The sequence below is a fragment of the Hemicordylus capensis genome, chromosome 2 (genome assembly GCF_027244095.1).
Source record: "Hemicordylus capensis ecotype Gifberg chromosome 2, rHemCap1.1.pri, whole genome shotgun sequence".
NCBI classification, from domain to species: Eukaryota; Metazoa; Chordata; class Lepidosauria; order Squamata; family Cordylidae; genus Hemicordylus; species Hemicordylus capensis.
In genome coordinates, this window is record NC_069658.1 from 385077857 (window position 1) to 385100821 (window position 22965).

The 22965-nt window shown below is 40.8% G+C and overlaps 1 protein-coding gene across 4 annotated transcripts in view; it reads right to left on the bottom strand.

Annotated features, from left to right (window-relative positions):
- The window catches only part of LOC128346871 (protoheme IX farnesyltransferase, mitochondrial), a 183076-nt gene that overhangs the window by 157268 nt on the left and 2843 nt on the right, over positions 1-22965 (bottom strand). For all 4 annotated transcript variants that reach the window (XM_053300627.1, XM_053300628.1, XM_053300629.1 and 1 more), the window contains 3 exons: positions 20210-20335; positions 15826-16150; positions 4469-4593 (listed from right to left, as the gene is read on the bottom strand). In XM_053300627.1, the coding sequence (XP_053156602.1) occupies positions 4469-4593; positions 15826-16150; positions 20210-20335 (576 nt within the window). The remainder of the gene's footprint in view (positions 1-4468; positions 4594-15825; positions 16151-20209; positions 20336-22965) is intronic.

Here is a 22965-nt window from a genome sequence, read left to right on the forward strand (position 1 = left end):
TAATTTATAACATTCTTCCCAAGATCCTTTATCAAGTTTCAGCCACAGGTCAAATAATTTATGCTTTGGAAAGATGATCTCTGCATTTAAAATTTATTGTTCTTGTGGAGGTTGGGTCTCTAAGTGCTCATCATTTTTGCTGCTCATGAAATATGCCATCACTTGCTGACCGTTCCTCCTCAGTATTGAGGATTTCTTCAGGCTCACTTGATCTAGCAGAGTTACAATTATGAATCATCTGACTAGCCATAACTTATGATCCTCACAGTAACCACTAATGAAGGTTGCCAAGCAGTTAAAATATCAAAGCAACATATATCAGAACATTTTTGAGCACAAAGATAGACTTCCAGTGTTGCACTTCCCATATATTTATTATGTACTGTAAATTACATCATCGGCTGCCTCCTACACTGACAGCCTTGTACTCCAGAGCTTAAACACCAGGTTTTAATAACCACTACTTGACAATCTTTTGATCATCAGAGGGACATGAAAGGAAGAGCTGCCTGCTGCAGGCCGTCTGTTCAGTCAAAACAAAGGAAACTTCAGAGAAAGGCAGACAAAGATGCATCAGGTGTTAATCTCAAATGAGCTATACAGAAGTCAGATTGGCTTCCCATTTTCTGTTCATTTCAAAGCACTCAAAATGGCTAAAAGTGGCCTCACCCTGCCATATGCAGGAAAAAAGCACTCCTTCCAGGAGATCATAACATACTGCTCAGACTCCCATAAATGGAAAACTTGAAACGTTTCTTGAGATTAAAATGAATTCATTATTCAAATGTTTGTGGTTGCCTAAGCTTGTCCTAAAATCATTCTTCTTAAAAGTGCAAGATGAACTTTCAGAAATGAGGCACAGGCAAATGACAGTAAATAGCAAATCCCTCTCGTGACATCTTGCAGACAGAAAAGAGAGTACTGATTAACGATTCCCTCCTAATTAATGCAATATACTTTTGCTGTGTTATCTGGACTTTCCACCAGTTTGCATGTTATTGAATAATACAGCTTGTGGCCAATAGGAAAACCCCTTCAGTTTTTATTGGTTTCTTGCTTTGCTGGCACCCTTCCTACAGGAAACCAAAACCACACTGAAAGCCCACATTACTCTGATCTCTCTCTATGTTCTGGCAGGTGGCCAGTGACAAAACCAAGAACAAGCACCACTAGCTGAATAGCCTCACTTTATCTAAGCTACTTTTGGAGAAGTCCAGAAAATTTTCATCACACCCAAGGAAGACTCATCATCAGACTATGAGAACCCCTATAATAAACCCTTGCTCTGAACTGCTGGGATAAAGCATAAAGTGTATTTGTACTAGAAGAAAATCATTGTGTCTGAAATCTCATCACTGGATACACAAGAGGTATTATACACATTTTCATGCGTATGCAAGCACAGGGATCACCAACCAGCAGAAAAGTCTCAATTGACCATAGGTAGCACAAGAATCATTCATCTTCCGATGTTGGTTTTCAAAAATTATTGGCAAGCAATATTCATACTATGATCAAAAATTACCAAGTCTTTAATAATGCTAAAGGTAGTTATTGCAGATGTTCAATATAAGTTGAATGTCAGAAACTGTCTTGTTGAAGTTGCCACTGGCTCATTTGGTGGCAACTCGGAACCCAGCCTTCTCTATAGCCACCCCAGGACTTTGGAACCCTGTCAGAAATAAGAGCTTCCCCATCTCCAAGTACTTTCAAGAACCCTCTTAAGACACACCTGTTTTTTCAGGCTAAAAAGACATATTCTAATAATCGGTTGTTTTTAACTTTTAAAAATTTTATATAAGTTGCATGGAGATGTTTTATATCACGTAGTATATAAATCAAATCAAATGAATCAAATCAAGCAATCAAACAATAAAGCACCCCATATAAGACCACCTCACCCCCACCACACACCGGATTCATATCAATCCCTTTTTTATTTGTTCTCATTTCCTATGCAACCATGTTTTCTTTAAGTTTCTATTGTAAATGATAAATGTTCAGTACAAGATAGGCAATTCCATCTGTTTCCTTTTCAAGCTATTATCAGTCAACCCCAAGCATAGCAGTTTATCTTTCAACTACTACATTCAAACCATTTTAAATATCCTGCTTTCATCTTTACAACCTTTCCCCACTTTGAACCATTCCACAGTCTCAAAAGAATGCACTTGACTTCTAAGAGGTACACACATTCTCTTAACATTTCAATGTTGCAGATTTTGTTGTGAACAACACTAGATGCTTTATCTGCATGGCAGTACCATAAATCAGAGTTTAACATCTATGAGCTCTAACAAATGGATACTCTTTACACATAAGCATCTGACACTACACTACAAAAACCTTGATTTTCAATTTTCGTATGGAGATCAGAGGACAGGTTTACAAGTCTAAAATGAGTACTGTATACAGTTAAATTAAAAGCAGGTTAGAAAAAGTAATTGATAGGGAGAAAACTGTTCTGGAGACACAAAGTTCATAGTATGGGATTTCCAGATTCATTTCTATGTGTTTTCTTTTAGCTTCAATAGTACAGAAGTGAGCAGGTTATCAAGATTTCTTTCCCACTCCATCCCAAGCTCTCAAGGACTACTACATTTTACACACACACACCTTGGAGGGATGTGCATGGAACTGGTCTTTTGGTAGTTGTCTACCTATGACTTGTCCCCTTAGCTACACAGAGTCTGCCCTGGTTGCATACGAATGGGACACTTGATGTGTGACCACTGTAAGATATTCCCCTCAGAGGATGAAGCCACTCTGGGAAGAGCAGAAGGTTCCAAGTTCCCTCCCTGGCTTCTCCAAGATAGGGCTGAGAGAGATTCCTGCCTGCAACCTTGAAGAAGCTGCAGCCAGTCTGTGTAGACAATACTGAGCTAGATGGACCTATGGCCGCTTCCTATGTTCCTATGAGAGGGTGGGGGGAACATAGGAACCAGTGTTCGAACCGGTTCGGAAGGGGTGGGATTGCTTTAAGGGGCAAGGAAGACACTGCCTACATGCCAGTACCTGCCCCGCTGCTTTCCCTCCACCGGTACTCTTCCAAAAAGAGGCGTGTGGGGCTGCAGCATGCCTCCTTGCAGCCAGGATTAGCATCACCATGTAAATAGCCATTTGGTTAGTTGTCCATAGTGGTTAGAGTGCTGGACTAGGACCGGGGAGACCCGAGTTCAAATCCCCATTCAGCCATGATACCAGCTGGGTGATTCTGGGCCAGTCACTTCTCTCTCAGCCTAACCTACTTCACAGGGTTGTTGGGAGGAGAAACCTAAGTTTGTAGTACACCGCTCTGAGCTCCTTGGAGGAAGAGCAGGATATAAAATGAAACAACAGCAGCAATGGACAACGCAGAAAACTTCACTTCTACAACCTCCTTTCCATTCTTTTCCTAGCAAAGAACTCGCTAAAGAGTCCTGACTATGATGCAACGTCTCAAGATAATTAATGGGAACTTAACCCTAGTTATTGCCAAAATCCAAAGCAATTGGCACAAATGCATGATGTACGCACCTGAATTTTCCTTCGTATTTCAAATAGTGCCCCCATAAAATGCTCCAACAGTTCTGTAAGGTTGTAAGTTGAAAACCCAGTTTGCTCGTTGGGCACCAACACATTTTAAAGGGGAGGGGGATGGCATGGGTGCACTGGTTCATTTTCTCTTTGAAACCTTTTTGCCTATCTTCCAAACTTTTTTTTTTTAATTTGGAGGAGTTTAGGATCTGTGAAAGACACCTCCAAAAGGATTAACTGAGAAAAATTCAGGTATGTGCACTTCCTTAGCATCATGCCAGCATGTGCAATAAATTGCTCAGAAAATAAATTGCTCAGGACCTTCCCAACCCATGTATGCTTCCCCAAAGGTCATTCTAATAACAGTATCCAATCAGAATGGCAATGTAAATATCAAGGAAGCATGGGCAGCTTGCATAACCTCCCTGGGCCATTTTTGGAAGGGCAGTATAGAAATCAATCAATCAAATAAATAAATAAATGTGTACCTCTAGCTATTAAGGACCTCAGGTTCTGTATTTGGGTTTGCACATATATAACATTATGCAATCTTTTATACAGTATACAGTGGTTTACATATGGCAATTTTTAAGCCTTCCCCAGAGCTAATGAAATCCATGGACATGTAATGGTCACACTGCACAGTGAAAGCATAATTTATGCAGACACAAGATGACAGCAAATTTGTGCACACTGTCTAGAAGATCCAACTTTGGTATGACCACCACACAGTTTAACCCTGTTTCTAACTTCATACAATCAAGCACAGCACCTTTATCACAAGGTTTGAAGCATCTTAAATCATTTGTTCAAGCAAACATCCTATGCCAAGTGTGCATATTTGATTCATCCAAAAAATACATAATCAAAAAGTACATAATTTCACCCAAAGGTATCTTCTAGGTATTTATGGCACTGAACTTTCAAGACAAGTTAATGATGAAACACCAACCTGATTGATGGAATTAGCTGCACATGATGAGAGACCAGTTCCAAGGGAGGCAAGCAGGAAACACGTTAGATCAAAGGGCATTGGTGCCATTGCAAATCCAGCTGAGGCAGTACTTACAACCAGGGCTGCAACACAAACACAACACTTTAGCACTAACAAGCTAACAAAATAAACCACTGCTGGTTTTGCAGTTGTAACCCCTACCTGGCAATCACATTATTAAACAACATTTGACATGGACACCTAGCTCTGTATTATACAGCTCAGTACTATTCTTTTTCTGACATAATAGCAGAGATGCAGGATCCCTACCTGTGCTAACTTCCACTTAAAATATGAAGTAGCTGGGGAAATGGAGAGGGGGAAACTCCTCCTTCCCCGACAGAAATTGAGACCAAGGTGGATGCACATGTGTAGAGAGATATGCCTTCACGTGCAGCCAGGGCAGATAACAATCTCCTCCAGGCATCCAAGTGCATCCTCACTACCGCAGCATTAAAAGTCATATGAACAGCTATTATAAAGCATTGCCCTGTGCTTACAGAGGGTTGCACAATGGTAACTGTGCATGCCCAGTTATCTTATTTTCCCTTCTAATTCTGTGAAGCTCAACAGCATCATAATAGGTACTGAAAGAGGAGTCTTTCAAATCTAATCACCAATAAAATTAGAGACCGAGCAAAATGGCAATGGGAGCATCATATGGGAATACCAAATTACATATTTTGCTGTCTACTTATAAATTGCTACTTATAAATTGCTGTCTACTTACTTGATTTTTATTAAGTTTGTTAGAATGTCTGGGTTTCCATTAGCAAGAACAAATGAATTCTTTTACATTCCAACTAGAAGTTTTAATTAAACTTATCAGAGAGACTACTTTAAACCCATTTATTACTGAAAAACACCAACTTATTTATATGAGAGACGAGGAAGAGTCTGCATAACATTGTAATGATAATGACCCTCAAAGAAATTCTAACATACTGTAGCCAGTGTTCTAATTAAAGTCTTCATTGATTTCTCCAGATTAATTTCAGCCAGTCATTTCATTCCTACTTATCAGGATCTCATTAAAAGCAGCTGAAGTACATTCCAATTTATCCAACTGGAATGGATATTTCTGTAAGCTTGCCCAGTATCCCACACTAATAAACCAAAGTTCTTGCCGTCAAGAGCATCAACACAGCATTGTATGTAAACCATGCTTTAAGTACTTTTTATACTTGGACACAGATCTAGCAACCATACTGTTGTAGTTTTTAGACCTCAGTACTGTAAATGACTCCAACATAGTCTTCCCTTCACTGGGTTCAGAGTGACAACTGCTGCAGAATTCAGAGATCTGAGCCAGGATGAGAGATTATTATTGAGAGCATGTACATTCTGGCATCTGCATTTCACATATTCTCTGGTGCTCATTTTCCCACTTCTGGAATTCTCTTATCTTAGTGATTCAAAGCCTGAGCATTTTCTTGAGACAATGGCTAAATAAAATGTGGGAGATGAATATATTTTTTAATTGGAGTTATTTTATAACACCACATTTCCCCCATATACTGTACAGCCCTCTAAGCATATTGGGAAAGATGGGTGAAATTAAACAACAATGCACCTATAGCTTTCACAAGCTCACTTTCCTTTTTTATATGAAAATGTTTTATTTATCATCACTGAAGGTATATGCCTTCAGGACCCAAAAGGGTGCTTAAATTTACAATAGGGGAGGGGAAAACTGCTGCGGGGAGAAAAAATGTACACAGAACACATAGCATAAAACCACACAGTCACAGAAAAGGAAATCATATTATTTCCTCCATAAGGATAACCAAAGATTTATGTAAAGACCTTGAATTTTTTGAAGGACGAAACTGGCTTGGATTAGGCTCAGAATCCAGAGCCACTCATTCACATCCCACATTTACTGAATCCCTGCATATCCCTACTACCCCAAGAGGCTCTGGTCTGACCAAACCCAGGACTAGTTTGGTCACATACAGGATTGCCAGATCAAACTTAGGAATTCTTCCCGATCCCGACCCTTTTAGAGTTTGGAGAAAACAGGAAAGAATCACATGCAGCTGCTGTGATTCTCACTATGTTCTTCAACTATTCCCTTGTCTGTTCTGGGACAAAAGTAAAGTCCTGCTTGTTACAGCAGGAACAGGAATATAGGCAAAGAGACCAGTGTATGAGAAGAGCAGGAGGAAAAATAACTCTGCATTTTTAAGAGGGGCATCCAGACTGTAAATTGGCAACCCAAGTTACATGCAGTGGGGGGAGGGGGACGACCTCTTTATGCATGTAAAAAATGCCCCCATAAATATTCTAATGTGATATTTTTATATACTTCTGTTAAGAAATCCTACCTATCACAGCCACTGTTCTAAATCTATAGTAGAAGCAAGGGGGGAAAGTGTTTGTTTGCTATAATTTGGGGGGCAATTTGATCATATTACTGAAAGTTTTAATATATCCCCAAGGAAGCCTAGCATTTTTCTAGAACACTCGTATCAAGGTTTCTCTCCTTACATTCTCACACTTTGTTCATTGAAACACTAAAAATAAGAGTCGTCACGGTGGTAGGAGACTCACCAATGTGTTTACTTAGTAAACTTAGATATGTTTAGAGTAGTTACATGTACTTTTCAAAAGTTACAGTATGAACACTAAAAGGAGGCTGGGTTCTTAAATCATTCTCTTTTTCATTTGAGAGTAATTTGAAACAAATGTTGGCAAGAATTGCTGCAGAAACAAAAAGGCAGTCCTAAAAATAAAGCAGATTGTGATAATATGTTTTATCACTGAACACTCAGAGGAAGAGATACTGCCGTCCAAATTCTTTATTTGCCTCTATCTTTGCAACAAAAAAAAATAATTTAATATAAAACTTTAGAATCTATCCAGAATCTGTAAAACCAATGCGGTGCCTTTGGTGGAATGTGCATTGCATTCTAGAATTACAAAACTGTACTTCTGATAGGAGAATAACTATAAAATTAGAGTTGGCACACAATATTAGCAATCCAAATAAGATAGAAAGCAGAATGAGTTCTAAATTGGCAGGACTAAAAGATTTAAAAAACTTCAAGACTAGTCTCTGCTCTCAGTGACTACAAAAGCAACATTTTAACAATGACGCAAAAATATCCACTGCATAAAGTTGTTCTCTAGAAACAGTTTTTGACATTACAGTGCTTGGTATAAATAATCCAGTTTTCTAAGTAAACACACACAACAGTGTTCCAAAGCTTCAAACGGCTATGCCTTTTGTATGCTCACTAATTTCAAGAGTGTACTCTACCCATGAATTATGGTCTCCTTCATTACATGCACTAATTATGCTTATCGTTCAAGATTCAACTGCCACCACTACCCTTGCAAATATAGGTTCCCTTTTCTATTCCTCTGATGACTTGAAAGATCACTTACACCGAGACACCATCCTCCTAAATCACTAGATATTTGGGTTGTGCTTATAGAATCAAAGTTAAGGCATTTTTAATATGAAGTAAAGCAGCTGTCAGAGCCTCTGATCCAGAGCTTCATGAGCATCCTAGTGAATTCCTGTGTGTCCTAGGGACTATCCTGGATAGTGGAAGAGTTCCATTTATGCAGTTCTCTCTCAAATGACTGCAAAACCAGGGGTGGAAATAGCTTTTATCTCCACTATTATCTCACTATGGCAGAACTAATAGATGAAAGAATCATAGGGGCTATTCACACGATCAACAAAAATCAGGCTAGGAGAGCCTAGCCAGATTTTTGATGATTGTGTAAACCACCGGACTCGCAGGCAAGCCCGGTGGCTTACAAGCGGGTAACCTGCTCAAGTAGCCCTCCCTAAAGCCCGAGTTTGCGGAGCGAGCACTCGTCAAACCCGGGCTTTCTGATCGTGAGTAGCCACAGTGTGGCTACTCATGAGGAGACCCCTGAAGGGGAGGCAAAAAGCCGCCTCCCGGCTCCGGGGGTCTCGCCAGCATGCCCTGCGCACTCACACAGGGCATGCTGGGGCTTGCGGGGGCTAATTGGCCCCCGCGCCCCCCCAGCTCCATCACAGAGCTGATCCGGCCGCCCAGGGCTCCTGCCACAATCGTCTGTGGGGAGAGAGGGCTTAGCCTGCCCTCCCCGCAGTATCGGCAAAAGCAGGTCTCACTGATCATGAGACCCGCCTCATAGAGTTAGAGGGGATCTTGTAAGCCACTTCTCAGTCCAGGAAATCCAGAGCTAGAGCAGCACAACAGATGATTATCCAGCCTCTGTCTGAAGACCTCCAGTGAAGGAGCATCTGTCCACCCCCAGGGAACTGGTTGAACTGCTCTTTACCATTAAGCAATGTCTTCTAACATTCAACCAAAATCTACCTTCATGTAACTCAACCTCACTAGGACATTATCTCAGGATGCTGTAATACAGAATCGCTTCTTTCTTTATAACATCCAAAGAGGGCTATAGTCGGTAATGGGAGTTAGTCCGGACTTCCGGTTAAGACGCTGATGGGAGGACAGCGTTTTTGTGAGCTTACTCTTTTAATCTTTTAGCTTTGTTTATTTCGTTTTATCAACTTGGCTAGCTGCCTTTGAGGAAAATCTTGAAGCACAGCAGCTGCTGTTTGGCTTGTTTTAATTTGTTTTTATTCTATTTGAGCTAATATCTATTTGAGAAACTACGTCAGAAAGGAGACTGAGCGTTGAGTATTAACAAGGACTACCTGATTGTTTTCTATTATAAAGAGATCTCCTGACTGGTCTTCGAGGTGTTATGACTAAGAATAAATCTTCTAGATTTAAATCACGAGAGCAAGGGTTGAATTCTGGATCTCCAAAGCATGCCTTTGTCCAGACTAAATTGGATACCTTCTTATCAAAACAACGGAATGCTCATAAAAGTGATAGTAATGATGAAGTCACTTTATGCCAAGAGTTAAAGCTCTTGGGGAATGAGACTCTCCCTTCTGAATTAGATGTGACTGGAAGGCAGAAAGGAGATGGAGTTAGAGAGAACTTTGCTTCTTCCTTGTCTCTATCTTTATCCACTCCTACTCCCTTTCTGCTTACAGACTCTCCTCAAGCACAGAATCTGTCTGATCCAACTAAAGAGTCATTTTTCCCTTTGGCTAGCACGGCTAGTGATCCATGCCTTAAACTCTCACTTCTTACATCAGAGACGCTTATTTGTTTATTTCAGCGTATGTCATCAATTGTTGCTAAGCTTGATGAACTTAAGGTTGCAGTCAATAAACTATCTTCAGTATCAACTTCAACTTCCTCCAAATATGAGACCAAGAAGTCTGACTTATATTCTGCTGAAGGATCTCAAAAGATTTGTCAAGAGAACTCAGATGATTGGGCTAATGTTAATTCTAATTTTGCCTCTACTCATTGCAAGGAGACTCCCAATGAAAAAGCAGCCCCTATAGGCTGTCTTAGTAAAGTTTTACAATTGAAGCAAGTTTCTCTTTTAATCTCTTTGAACCGTTTGAACTCAAGCCGATGGTCTAGTTGGTTTTTAATTAAGCGCTCTCTTGCACAACTTCTTTCATTCCATATCAATTTTATTGATCTTCAGTCATATGATATACAACCCACCAGAAGACCGAATACTCTTAAGCTTCTCCTCATATTCAAGTCATCCTTAATTCCACTTTCTCTTCTACGTATGCATGATTTTTTGGCTATCTACAATATCCAACCTCAAAGAGTTTTTGCTGATGTTTATTCTAAAACATTTAAAAGGAAGAGCTCTCCTGAAGTGTCAAATAGGAATTTCACTTCGGCTGTTAAATGCTCTGTGTTCCCTCAGGATATTGCTCAGGACATTTCCCCCTTGGCTGATTCTGCTATGAATCAATTGCAAATTTTATCTGTTAAGATGGACTGCGAGTCCTTTAATAACTCTGGAAATTCTGGAAACAATCTTAGTATTTCTCCGGATGAATTGAATAGTAGCCAGCTGTTGACCTTATCAGAGATCAATTCTTTTTCTGATCATTCTTCTCCTTCCACCTCTGGAACAGATGAACAATTAATTGTTATGCAGGAGGAACTGGAGTCTAGTCAGAGGATCTGTATTAAATCGGATACTTTGCCAGAATTGCCAATCCTATTAGACAGTTCATCCCAAGACAAGAGGGACCCTGTATTGGAGGGTCAAGTATTGCCTTTCTCTGCAGATCCACATTTTGATCAATGTATGTTACTTTTAAATACAGGTTCATCCCGTCAACCTTTGCAGGAAGCTATTCAAACTAAGGCAGCACTATCTCCTATGCCTGCCCTACTGAATTTGCAAGATTCTGGTTCTCCAGCTCTTCTTCCTTCTCTGCTAGACCAGTCATTTCAGCCCGAGATGGAGGATCTTCAGGCATTTGCTGATTTTACTGGTCCGTATATGGAACACAGGCAACTTTTGGATTATGCTAATATTGTAACTGAGCATTCTGACTGACAATTTTGTAAGAGCCGTTTTCTCAAAAGTCTCTCGTGGAATGTGGCTGGACTAAGGACAAAACTGCTGGATTTGGAATTTCGGAAATTTCTGGTGGACGCTGACCTCCTTTTTCTGCAGGAAACTTGGATGACCGAAGACCCGTATTTGAATAGTTTTGTTACCTTCTCACTTGCAGCTACTGCTCCAGTGAATAGAGGTAGAGCGACTGGTGGTCTCTGCATATCAGTTAACACTGCTCTTAATTTTGAATGTCTTTTACTACCGAGTTGTGACCAGTTTGCTATGGCCCTTATTGTTAAAGCTAAGGCCTTGCTCCTATTACTCATTAATGTATACATTCCACCTTTGAATTGGATTGTTTGCATTAAGTCAATATGGTCTAAACTGAAATTATACATAGAAGGTCTTCAATGTTTGTATCCTCAAGCGCATTTGATAATTGCCGGCGATTTCAATGCTAGGCTGGCTGATAATAATCAAAAACTATTTGCTATGTTTAAATCTTATTCATTTGATGGGGAAATTCAATACCCACTGTTAACTCGTCAATTTAAGGACTCCAAGGGAAATTTTGCTGGGCTATGCCTATTACAAACTTTTGATGAACTAAATTTGCATATTCTTAATGGGGCAATGTATGGTGATTATCCGGCTGAATATACATATTGGTCTAGCGCTGGCTTTTCAACAATTGATTATATGGCTATCTCGCCTTCGCTTTTTACTCAGCTGGTAAATTTTAGAATTGTCATCCGGTGTGAGAGTGACCACCTCCCGGGGGAATTACTCCTAAATTTTGATACTTTACCTAAATTGGATGTGATTTGTACCCCCACTTCTGATCTGGAGGTTTGTCCCTCTCGGGTGAGATGGTCGGATAGTTTGGGTGCTAGGGTGGACTCCTTACTGACTTCTCGTAACATTGATATGCTTCGCTCAGTTATACTATCTGGTGGTTGTGAACTTGGGCCAGACTTTTTAAGGTCTTATGACAAAATAATACAGGCCCTACAACCTATTCTTACTCGGCCAAAGCCTGGGGGAGCTGGTGGGATCTCAAAAAGCTCCCATGGGTGGTTTGATGAGGAGTGTTACAAAGCTAAACACCAACTTACTGCTGCCCTTTTGGTCCACAGAACTACTCTGACCTCTACCTCATTGGCTGAGGCGATGGATAGGAAGAAAGCTTATAAACTTCCTATAAAGCGCAAAAAGAGCGAAGCAGTTATGGCTGACTGGAATCAACTAATTATGGCAGCTAAAGCTAGAAACTCTGCAGTCTTTTGGAGACTGATTACCTGTCAGTTACGATGCAATTCTACTCTTTTTGATTATGTAATCCCCCCATTAGTTTGGGAGCAACATTTCACGAAGTTATTCCAAAAGGAGGACGATTTAGTCTTCCATTTAACAGACATTTCGGCCCCATCATCAGACTGGCCTCCGGTGTCATGCAGTGAAATCAATGCTCTTATTACCCAGTTGAAATCAGGCAAAGCCCCAGGTATTGACCATATTACCGCAGAGATACTTAAGAGTAACATGGCTTGGTGGTCTCCTGTTTTAGCTTCCCTATTCACTTTTATAGACCGAACCACTCAGATTCCGAGTGATTGGGGCATAGCAATCATTATTCCTATCTACAAAAAGGGAGACAGGAGACTCCCAGAGAACTATCGCCCAATTAGTTTACTTAGTACTATTGCTAAACTCTATGCTAGGCATCTGTATGGTAAATTGGTGGATTGGTGCGATAGAGAAAACATTCTATCGGATGAGCAATTTGGATTTAGAGCGGATCGATCAGTTTTGGATCCGGCTTTAATCCTTCAACATCTTGTTGGGAAATATGTGCTTGCTCATAAGGCTGCTCTTTTTGCCGCCTTTATCGATTTTAGGGCTGCATTTGATCTGATCCCGCGTGATAAATTATGGTCTAAGCTGTCTGAATCCACAATTGATCGTCATCTTCTATGCCTCATTCGCAAGCTTCATAATAATTCTCGGATTAGAGTTCGTTGTTCTAGAGTTGGGCATCTTACTAAGGAAGTACTGGTATCTAGAGGAGTTAGACAGGGATGCATTTTGGCTCCCTTGCTGTTTAACCTATATATTAATTCATTGATCGCTCACTTGAATCAACTGCATCACCATCCACCTAAGTTAGGCACAAGACATTTGTCCATTTTGCTTTATGCTGATGATGCGGTAATTTTATCTAGAACTCAAGTGGGTTTAAGGAGAGCTATGCATGCCCTTGAACATCCAAAGAGGGCTATAGTCTCCACCTAAGGGATACAGAATAAGTATGCACTGAGCCAAGAATATAACCATAAACCCCATTTGCACTGCTGAGAGCAAAAAGGAACCTTTGTGGATGAATGCTGAATATTTCACTACAATCACTGTTACTGCTGACAAAACACTGAAGATCCCATTATGCTGCAAGATCAGAGCATAACTACATGAATCAGCACAAACAGTAACTACATCCCCATTGCAATTCCCTAAATGGTTTGGGCAAGTATTGTCAAAACGGCTATATTATATTTCCCAATGGGTGACTGTCCAAATGTGGATACCAGTGGGGGAGGGTGGATGAGGTACAATATCTGGAAAAACTCCAGTGTGCTAGCACTTACTATACGCTCAATCACTCGCTCATCCACTTCTATTGAACATCTAGGAACTAGCACTATCAGCTGCAACTGCTAACCACGATTTGTTGTGATCCCTATGTCCCTCCAACTGGTGTAGGGACATTTTCTCCACTTCAGCACAGACCATAAGAGAAAGTTACAACACAACTAGCAACAACAACAACCTAGGTGAATCCAGCTGTTCCTATGCAGAGTTGCCAATCCTCTTGTTTAAATAGGGCTTCTGTAACTGTAAAAGCTCCTTGACAGACAGTTATGTAACAGATGTAGCCATATTCAACACGCAGTTGCAGTGATAGGGGAAATTGCACCTGCTCCTCCGCTGTCATTCAGCTTTGAGAGGCACTAGAGTCCTGCTAGTACAAAATTGCTGACAACATTCTCTGTCTGATCTGGCAATCAAAACTCATGCCATCATTGATGCTGTTCAGATAAAGCTCCAAATGTTCCATTGTCACTGAAATGTTCCACTGTTTCAAGTTAACTTTCTCTTCGCTTGAGAAAAGTTAAGTCCACGTTATTCCAAGGAGATTATTGATGACTTGGGCAACATCTCCACACTACGTTCCTGTTGCCTTGAAGACAAAAACTGATCAGAAAATGGACACTAAAATTTAGAGGGGAAGTTATCAGGCTTGTTTTAAAATAAACAAGTTGTTCTAGTAAGAACTAATCTGCCTACTTCTCTTTCACTATCCCTACAATTGGACTAAATGTGGTTCAAATTGTGGTCAACAAGTTAGACCACTTGCACCTCAAATGTTCACGTGTCCACCATCCTGGATCAGGGAGAATGATATCATTACAAACTACACCTTTGAAGTGTCCCTGTGCGTCACTCACTACAACTGTACCAAATTTGGTTCAAATAGATTAGACAGTCCACAAGTTAGCACACTTGCGCCTCAATAGTTCATAAGAACATAAGAACAGCCCTGCTGGATCAGGCCCAAGGCCCATCTAATCCAGCATCCTGTTTCACACAGTGGCCCACCAGATGCCACTGGAAGCCACAGGCAGGAGTTGGGGGCATGCCCTCTCTCCTGCTGTTACTCCCCTGCAACTGAAGAAAAAAAAATGTTCCGCCATCACACATCCGCCATCTTGGATTGGAGTGGATGACATCATCACAAACTACACCACTGGGGCATCCCTATAACTTCCACCAACTTGAGTTGGGGTGGATGACATCAACACAGACTATGCCACTGAAGTGTTCCTGTATGACACTCACTACAACTGAACCTAATTTGGTTCAAATCGTTTAGATGTTCCACAAGTTAGCCCACTTGTGCCTCAAACACTTAGGCGTCCACCATCTTGAATTGGGGTGGATGACATCATCACAAAATACACCATTGAGGTGAGGTGTCCCTGCAACTGTACCTAATTTGGTTCATATTAGTCCAGGCATTGCAAAGTTGATATGGTGGGGAAACACACATGGAAAGCCAGGTGATCTTATAAGCCTACTGGAAAGTAGGCTAAAACCCCCACCCTTTTCAATGAAAAATGTGTCCCCATGAAAGGACAGATGAATGTCATAACCATAAACAAGATCCAAAGAGCCACATACACTTTATATGTCGAAGTGTGTCTTTATTTCTTTTGAATACTGAGGGATATTAGCTCAGTGAGAGAGCACATGCAGAAGGCCCTAGATTCAATCCCTGGCATCTCCAGATATGTCTGGGAAAGACTGCTGTGTGGACACGTATGTGTGTTGTATTTTCAAGCTAAAAGCACCAATATTTTACTATTTCTAATTTCCTTACATAAAATGGCTGAAGTTGGCAAGGAGTCTAAGGCTACAATCACTTGTATAACTGGGATTGTAAAGGTAAAGTGTGCCGTCAAGTCAATTCAACTCCTAGTACCCACAGAGCCCTGTGGTTTTCTTTTGGTAGAATACAGGAGGGGTTTACCATTTCCTCCTCCTGCACAATATGAGATGATGCCTTTCAGCATCTTCCTATATCACTGCTGCCTGATATAGTACCAGCAGCGATTTGAACCAGTAACCTTCTGCTTGTTAGTCAAGTATTTCCCCGCTACGCCACTTAAGGTGACCTGACTGGGATTGTAGCTTAACTGAACTGAGTGGTCTGAATAAACATGCATAAGGATCAGGTTGCACAAATAAGAACAGGTAAATGTATGGAACAGCAAACAGAACAGAAGCATCAAAGAAGGAAATGTGTGCTGAAACATAGCCCCAAGAAGGAAAAACTTATAATAAAATAATACCTGTAAGTTTGATTTTGGACAAACGAGCCAAAATGCCTGGTAAATCATCCAGCTGTAGTTTCATCTCTTTCCACTGTTTTTCTTCCTTGGATGCAGTCCCCGTGGCAGTTTCTGAGCCCTCAGCAATTGCCATGGACTTGCACTCTTCAGATTCATTTATCACAGGTTTCTCAGACAAAGGTGGCAGAAGAGGTGAAACCGATCTCACCTCATGGATAACCGTTTTTTCCCTTCTCAAATGCTGTCCTTCAAGGAGAGGAGGGGTAGGTGATTCTGGCTTCAGTTTTGCTCGTTGACAGAGCACTTTGTTGTGCTGTGTGACATACTAAAAAACAAAGGACTTTTGTAAAATAAATAATAAATATGATTTAGGAGACATTTAAGCTCTTTCCAAGCATAGCTTTTACAGGCTCCATCCACCAAGAATTCCTGTGAATGCCTTACAAAACCGAAGCTGAGCAAGCACCTTTTTTCAGTGGAGCTTGATCACACCATTCTTGGGTGAAGAAAAATTCCACTTGCACCAAATGGTGGTCTAAATCATCAGTGCTTCTTTGCTATTCAAATTTCACATAAAGGTGATATGATCAAGCTCCACTGAACTTCCCAGTGGATTTTCCCCAATTTATCTACTAATAATACTTCAATTAGAGATAAATGTTCACTTTAGATTTTATACTTTAGAAGGTATAAAGTATACTTTATCATGCTATCACTAAGTTAATTAAAGTTTAGCTGCACACTTTACTTTTCTGAAAGCACGTGTATTTCTAGTACGATTAGTGTAGTCTAATCTACTCTGTTCTACCGTGTTTGAGATAGGTAAGCATTTTAAAAGCTATAACAAAGAAATAAACAAACATAAATAATAATTATTATTATTATTTCTTGTTTACACAGTCAAACAGGTGTTATTGACTGGTTTGTTTTATCCAGACATCGAGTCCTTCCAAAGGACCTGGGATGGCTGAATTTTATTGTCAACTGTTATAGATATCGTCACAGAATATAGGCTGTTCCCAGTAAAACTGCTTTTTGTAATTGGCTGATGGTGATTTCTGTGGCCCCTATGGTGTTGAGGTGCTCTTTAAGGTCTTTTGGAACTGCACCCAGGGCGCCAATTACCGCTGGGATTATTTGGGTCTTTTTCTGCCACAGCCTTTCAATTTCAATTTGGAGATCTTTGTATTTTGTGATTTCTTTCTATTTCTTTTTCTTCTATTCTGCTATCCCCTGGTATTGCTATGTCCATTATTTTGACTTGTTTTTCTTTCTTCTCGACTACAGTTATATCTGGTGTATTGTGTGGCAGATGTTTGTCTGTTTGTAGTCGGAAGTCCCATAATATTTTTACATCTTCACTTTCTACCACTTTTTCAATTTTATGGTCCCACCAATTTTTGGCTACAGGTAGCTTGCATTTTTTGCAGATATTCTAGTGTATCATCCCTGCTACCTTGTCATGCCTTTGTTTGTAGTCAGTCTGTGCGATCTTTTTACAACAGCTGATAAGGTGGTCCACTGTTTCATCTGCTTCTTTACAAAGGCGGCACTTGCTGTTTGTGGTTGATTTTTCGACTTTGGCTCTTATTGCATTTGTTCTTAGTGCCTGTTCTTGCGCAGCCAGTATTAAACCCTCTCTTTGTTTCTTCAAGTAACCATTCTTAAGCCATTGCCAGGTCTGGGTGATGTCTGATTTTCCACTTATATTGTGCAAATATTGACTATGCAGGGGTTTATTTTTCCATTTTTCTGCTCGGTTCTTGACTTGTTCTTTCTTGTAGGCCTGCTTTCTTTCATTGGTGTTGAATAGTTTCTCGTTATTGACCATTTTAAGTGCATCTTCTTCACTGTCCTTGATATATTCTTCAAGGCCTCTTTTCTCCTCCTCTACTGTTTGATGGACTTGCAGCATTCCTCTTCCACCTGAGCTGCGAGGGAGGTATAGCCTACATCACTGCGGGGGTGCAGAGCATGATTGATGGTCATTATTTTCCTGGTCTTACGATCTAGCGTCTCTAGCTCTGCCTGGGTCCAGTCTGTTATTCCTGCAGTGTATCTGATAACAGGTATAGCCCAGGTGTTTATGGCTTGTATGGTGTTCCCGCCATTGAGTTTGGACTTGAGGATTTTTCTAACTCTCCTGATGTATTCACTTCCAATTTTTCTTTTAACTTCAGTGTGTGCGATGTTATCAGCCTGGAGAATGCCCAAGTATTTGTAAGGTTCTTTCTCTTCCAGGTTCTTGATCTTGCTTCCATTGGGCAGTTCTATTCCTTCTGTTTTTCTTATTTTCCCTCTGTTCATTATTAATGCAGCACACTTGTCTAGTCCAAACTCCATTGCTATATCGCTACTGAATATACGGACAGTGTTTAGCAGTGATTCGATTTCTGACTGGGACTCTGCATACAACTTCAGATCGTCCATGTACAGCAGATGGTTGATTTTACTGGATGTTTTAGATGCTTGGTATCAGAGCCCTGTTTTGTTTAGTATTTGTGAAAGTGGAGTCATGGTGATTACAAACAACAGAGGGGATAGTGAGTCCCCTTGGAAAATGCCTCTTCTTATGCTAACCTGTCTAAGTGTCTCGCCACTGATTGTTAACTGTGTACTCCACATGCTCATTGCTTTTTTTATAAATATCTGAATGTTTTTGCTGACACCAGTTGTTTCTAAACATTTTAGTATCCATGTGTGAGGCAATGAATTGTAGGCTTTCTTGGAGTCAATCCATGCAACACTTAGATTTGTTTTTCTTTTCCTGCAGTTTTTTAAAATCATTTTGTCAATCAGCAGCTGGTCTTTTGGGCCTCTGGTGTTTGGGCAATTTCCTTTCTGTTCAACTGGAAGCTGTTTGTTAGTTAATAAGTGTTGCATCATTTCATCTGCTATTATTCCAGTTAATAATTTGAACATGGTTGTTGTTGTTGTTATTATTACTACATTTATATCCCGCTCTTCCTCCAAGGAGCCCAGAGCGGTGTACTACATAGTTTCTCTTTCACAACAACCCTGTGAAGTAGGTTAGGCTGAGAGAGAAGTGACTGGCCCAGAGTCACCCAGGTCTCCCCGGTCCTAGTCCAGCACTCTAACCACTACACCACGCTCGCTCTGTCCCCCCTCCCAATTAAACTGTGCCAGTTTAACAACCATCAAATGCTAGCCTAAATACCTACAATATTTCCTTGCTGTCCAAACATATCCTAATGACAGTGTAATCAAGACAGACTTCTTGGTCAACTTTAGACTGGATCCACCCAATCAAGTATTTATAAACGAATTTTCTGCTTTACCAGGCCCAGAAAGCTACTTACAAACAAAACAATAATCACATGATTAAAACACAGTGCAGCAGAAAAACCCAGAGAGAAAAGAACCAAGTAGTCCAAGTCAGTTCTAGGGATGTGCACGAACTGGTTCAAACCTTGCCCGGCTCAAGGGTTCGATGGTGGTGGGGTGATGGCTTTAAGGTTGGAGAAGGATGCACACTCCTCCCCTGCACCCTAGCACTCTGCATTTCCCTTGCTGGCACACATTTCCCTGAAGGCCCATCGGGGCAGCTGTATACCTCCCTACCGCCCCACTCCAACATTATCCAGAAGTAACCGGAAGTAGTAGCTTTCACAGTGTGCATTTGCCCCCACGCCGCGTTTGCCCCCACGCCGCGTTTGCCCCCACGCCGCGTTTGCCCCCACGCCGCGTTTGCCCCCACCGTGCAGAGTCACAGCTGCTACTTCCAATTACTTCCAAGTACCAGTCTGGTTGTGGCATTCTGAGGCAGCTACAGATCTGAACACTTTTCAGATCTGCCCCTGCCTTTGCCACCACACACCTTACAATAGCTAAGTCTGGATACAACCAAGCTAATGGGAACAGTGGCTAAATCTGCACTTCAGGACAGGGCATAACTGGTATACCAATCAAAGCTGTGCAAAGGCATTCCTGACTATCTAGGAGCAAAGCCAGATCCTGAAGCACCCCAGACTGCAAACCCAGTCCTTCAGGGACATGTTATCCCATCCAGAACAGGCTGTAAACGTAATCCCAGATTTATTTTCCTACTGACCAAAATAACCTGTCTTATTGGACTGAGCCAGTCCATAACTGATTTAAGACACTGATTCAGAATCTCCACTGCTTCCCTACATTAATTAGATAGAAGACAGTGTTGGGTCAGCTCTATTGATGACAACCCAGTCCAAACCTTCCGACGACCACTTCCAGTGGTTTCATGTAAATGCTAAAAAGCATGGGGAAAACAAGATGGTGTCACAAGACAACAGCTTTGCCCTATCACAACATCCTTCCACAAGCGCTTCATTAGTCAGGAAGTTGGCCATTATCTTTTGATGGGACAGATAGCATTTCACTGACTTACCATTCGCATGAAGAAGTTTAACTGCTGAAATGTAACCCTCCTTTCTTTGGTAAATCTGTAGAAACGCGCAAACTTGCACGGCACTTGCTGCATGGCTTTTTTCTTGAAGGCTCTACAAAAACATTCCTGTAAAAGAGACAAAGCAATGGGTGAGTTTATTGATAGAAATGATTAGAAGCAAATCTAGTACCATCCCTTATAAATCAATCCTACACGTGTTTACTTGAACCAAAGTCTCACAATGTCTAATGGAGCTTCTTCACCAGTAAATGGCTGACATCCAGACTAATGCTATACTAGTAACATTACTAGAGAGAAATTATGCATAGTTAGGAAGCTTGTGCTGCTCTGTAACATTGCTCAACCACTAGTGGAAGACCTTTTCTGAGACACATAAAGGTCTGCACAACCTGCTGTGCACTGCATTGTACTAACTGCCAACCTGCTGTACACTGCATTGTACTAACTGCCTTCCAGTAGCACAAGGGCTAATCTGGAACAGACGTTCCTTTCTTTGTGCAAGGTCCTTGTGCTAGTCTCAACAGCACTGTGCTAGGAATAAGAGTAGTCTCAACACAGGTCAGTGTGTTTAGGCTTGCACTTTTAGTTTCCTCAGCAAGAGATATATGCACAAGAGGGCAAAGCAGGGGGGGGCGGGGCGGGAGAGAGGCAACAAGGAAGTGAACGTTATGTTTGAAAAATCTGAGGGGAAGTCATTCAGTGTTTGCTTTCAAACAACCCATCAAGCTAATCTTTTCCACTCCTGCTACTGCCATTGGCTATAAAACTGTTTATAACTAGACAAGCATCAGCAGGATGGAATATTTACTTAAAAGTAGGTATTGCCCATAAAAGTAGCATCAGAATTGAACATTCACATCAGGAGGGCTTTTTTACACCAGCTGCAAATGTACATGTTTACTACCGATCTTAAAAACTACTAGCTATGATATAAGACAACCATAAAACTTCATTTTTAATTGTCACAGTAAAAAGTCTCATGACAATAAAGGAAAACACTGAAGCAATGCTTATGAGCCTGTTGTACGTGTTTCAGTTGCTCATGTTGATACACCACCATTTTATCGAGTCTTCACCAAGAAGTAGCTTCTGTGCCTCAAACAAGCAGTTTCATGTATTTAAGAGGCATTTTTCATATCATTCTATAAGTTCCTCAGATAAAGGAGATCTAGGAATATGGATTAATCTCTTTTATATAACTGATGAATATTCTCTTAAAAGGACACAAACATTTAGCTAAAAAGTTAGTAAGAACAAGTCTAGGGTGAGAAGAGGGAAAGAACATTGCCATATACATATTTTTAAAGCAAAGAAGGATACTTTAAGAAGACTTAAATTCTTCCACACGCCAGTTAAAATGTTCGTTCCTTCCTTCCTACAGAAGGGGCATAATTCAGCTAAAAAATTATGTACAAAGTGTGATGTCAGGTGCTTTAAGAGATAGCAGGAGTAGAAAGCAAAAAGGCAGTATGAAGCTAACTGCAGCATTAGCTAAGGAGTATGTGGGTTAGAGATGTACATGGAACTGGCGGATTCACCAGTTCGAAGGTGGCGGGGATCTCCCTTTAAGAGCAGGGGGAGGGTGCACTTACACCACCACCCCCGCTTTTCCCCACTGGCGTCATTTTTTCTTAACAGCCCATCGGGGCAGCAGTGTACCTCCCTGCTGCCCCATTGCCCTCGTCTTTCGGATATGACCAGAAGTTGCTGACGCACCTGTGCGCGCCAGCACGGGCACACACACATTCCGTGCACATCCCTAAAATGTGGGTTTGAATAAACTAGCTCAAATTGCCTCTTTCCCAGCATCATTTTAATGACTGCAAGCATGAATTGATACGCGGACCTGAAGTCAGCTCCTTCTGTCCTCACACTGATTACAGTTGAGCAAAAGAAAGACATATTAAATTGTCTTTTAAAACAAACTAGGCCTATCGATAGATAGATGAACTTTATTACGATCGTAGAACAGACTGTACAACAAAAAAAATTACATAAGACTAGAGAGTATAATACAAACAATGTAGCAAAAACTAGCCATATTGAAAGTGATCTCTTTACAAAAGTTAGATAACAAAAACTCTAAACTTCCCCCAAAGAGGAGAAATTAGTTTTAAACGAGCATCGCTATAAAATTTACAGTATAAAATAACATGAGGAGTAGTTTCTACGGCACCCATTCCACAGGGGTAAATCCTTAAATTAAATGGAATCCCTTTGTATCTACCATCCCTAACAGCTGTCGGAATACCATTTAGGTGGGCAAGAGTAAATGGGCACCTAAATTTAGGGATAAGAATATTATCTAAATATGCTGCCGGTTTGGAATTAAAAAGTTGTTTCCCCAGATAGATACCACTCCTTAGACAGGCTGTATCCACTTGTAATTCTGTATCGGCAATACACTGCTTAATAACCTGTCAGGCCTGATCATGTCCTAATCTAAAAATTTCCTCATGGGAGAACCCAAATTGAAGAAGTTTATTTTTAACCAAGGTCTTCCACTTATAATTAAAGTCATCAGTCATTACCAAGGAAGCCAGGCCTACATTGGCAAAAACCAGTTTTGACCAAAACTTTATAATAAAAGTCCAGTAACCTGATTCAACCCTAGCGAGACCTACTTCTCATCTCGTAAGAGTTGGAAACGCAGGGGGGAACTTGAAGAATAGCTCTAATAAATTTAGACTCTATAGTTTCCAGCAGGTCAAAATTACTAAGAGGCCCCAATTGGG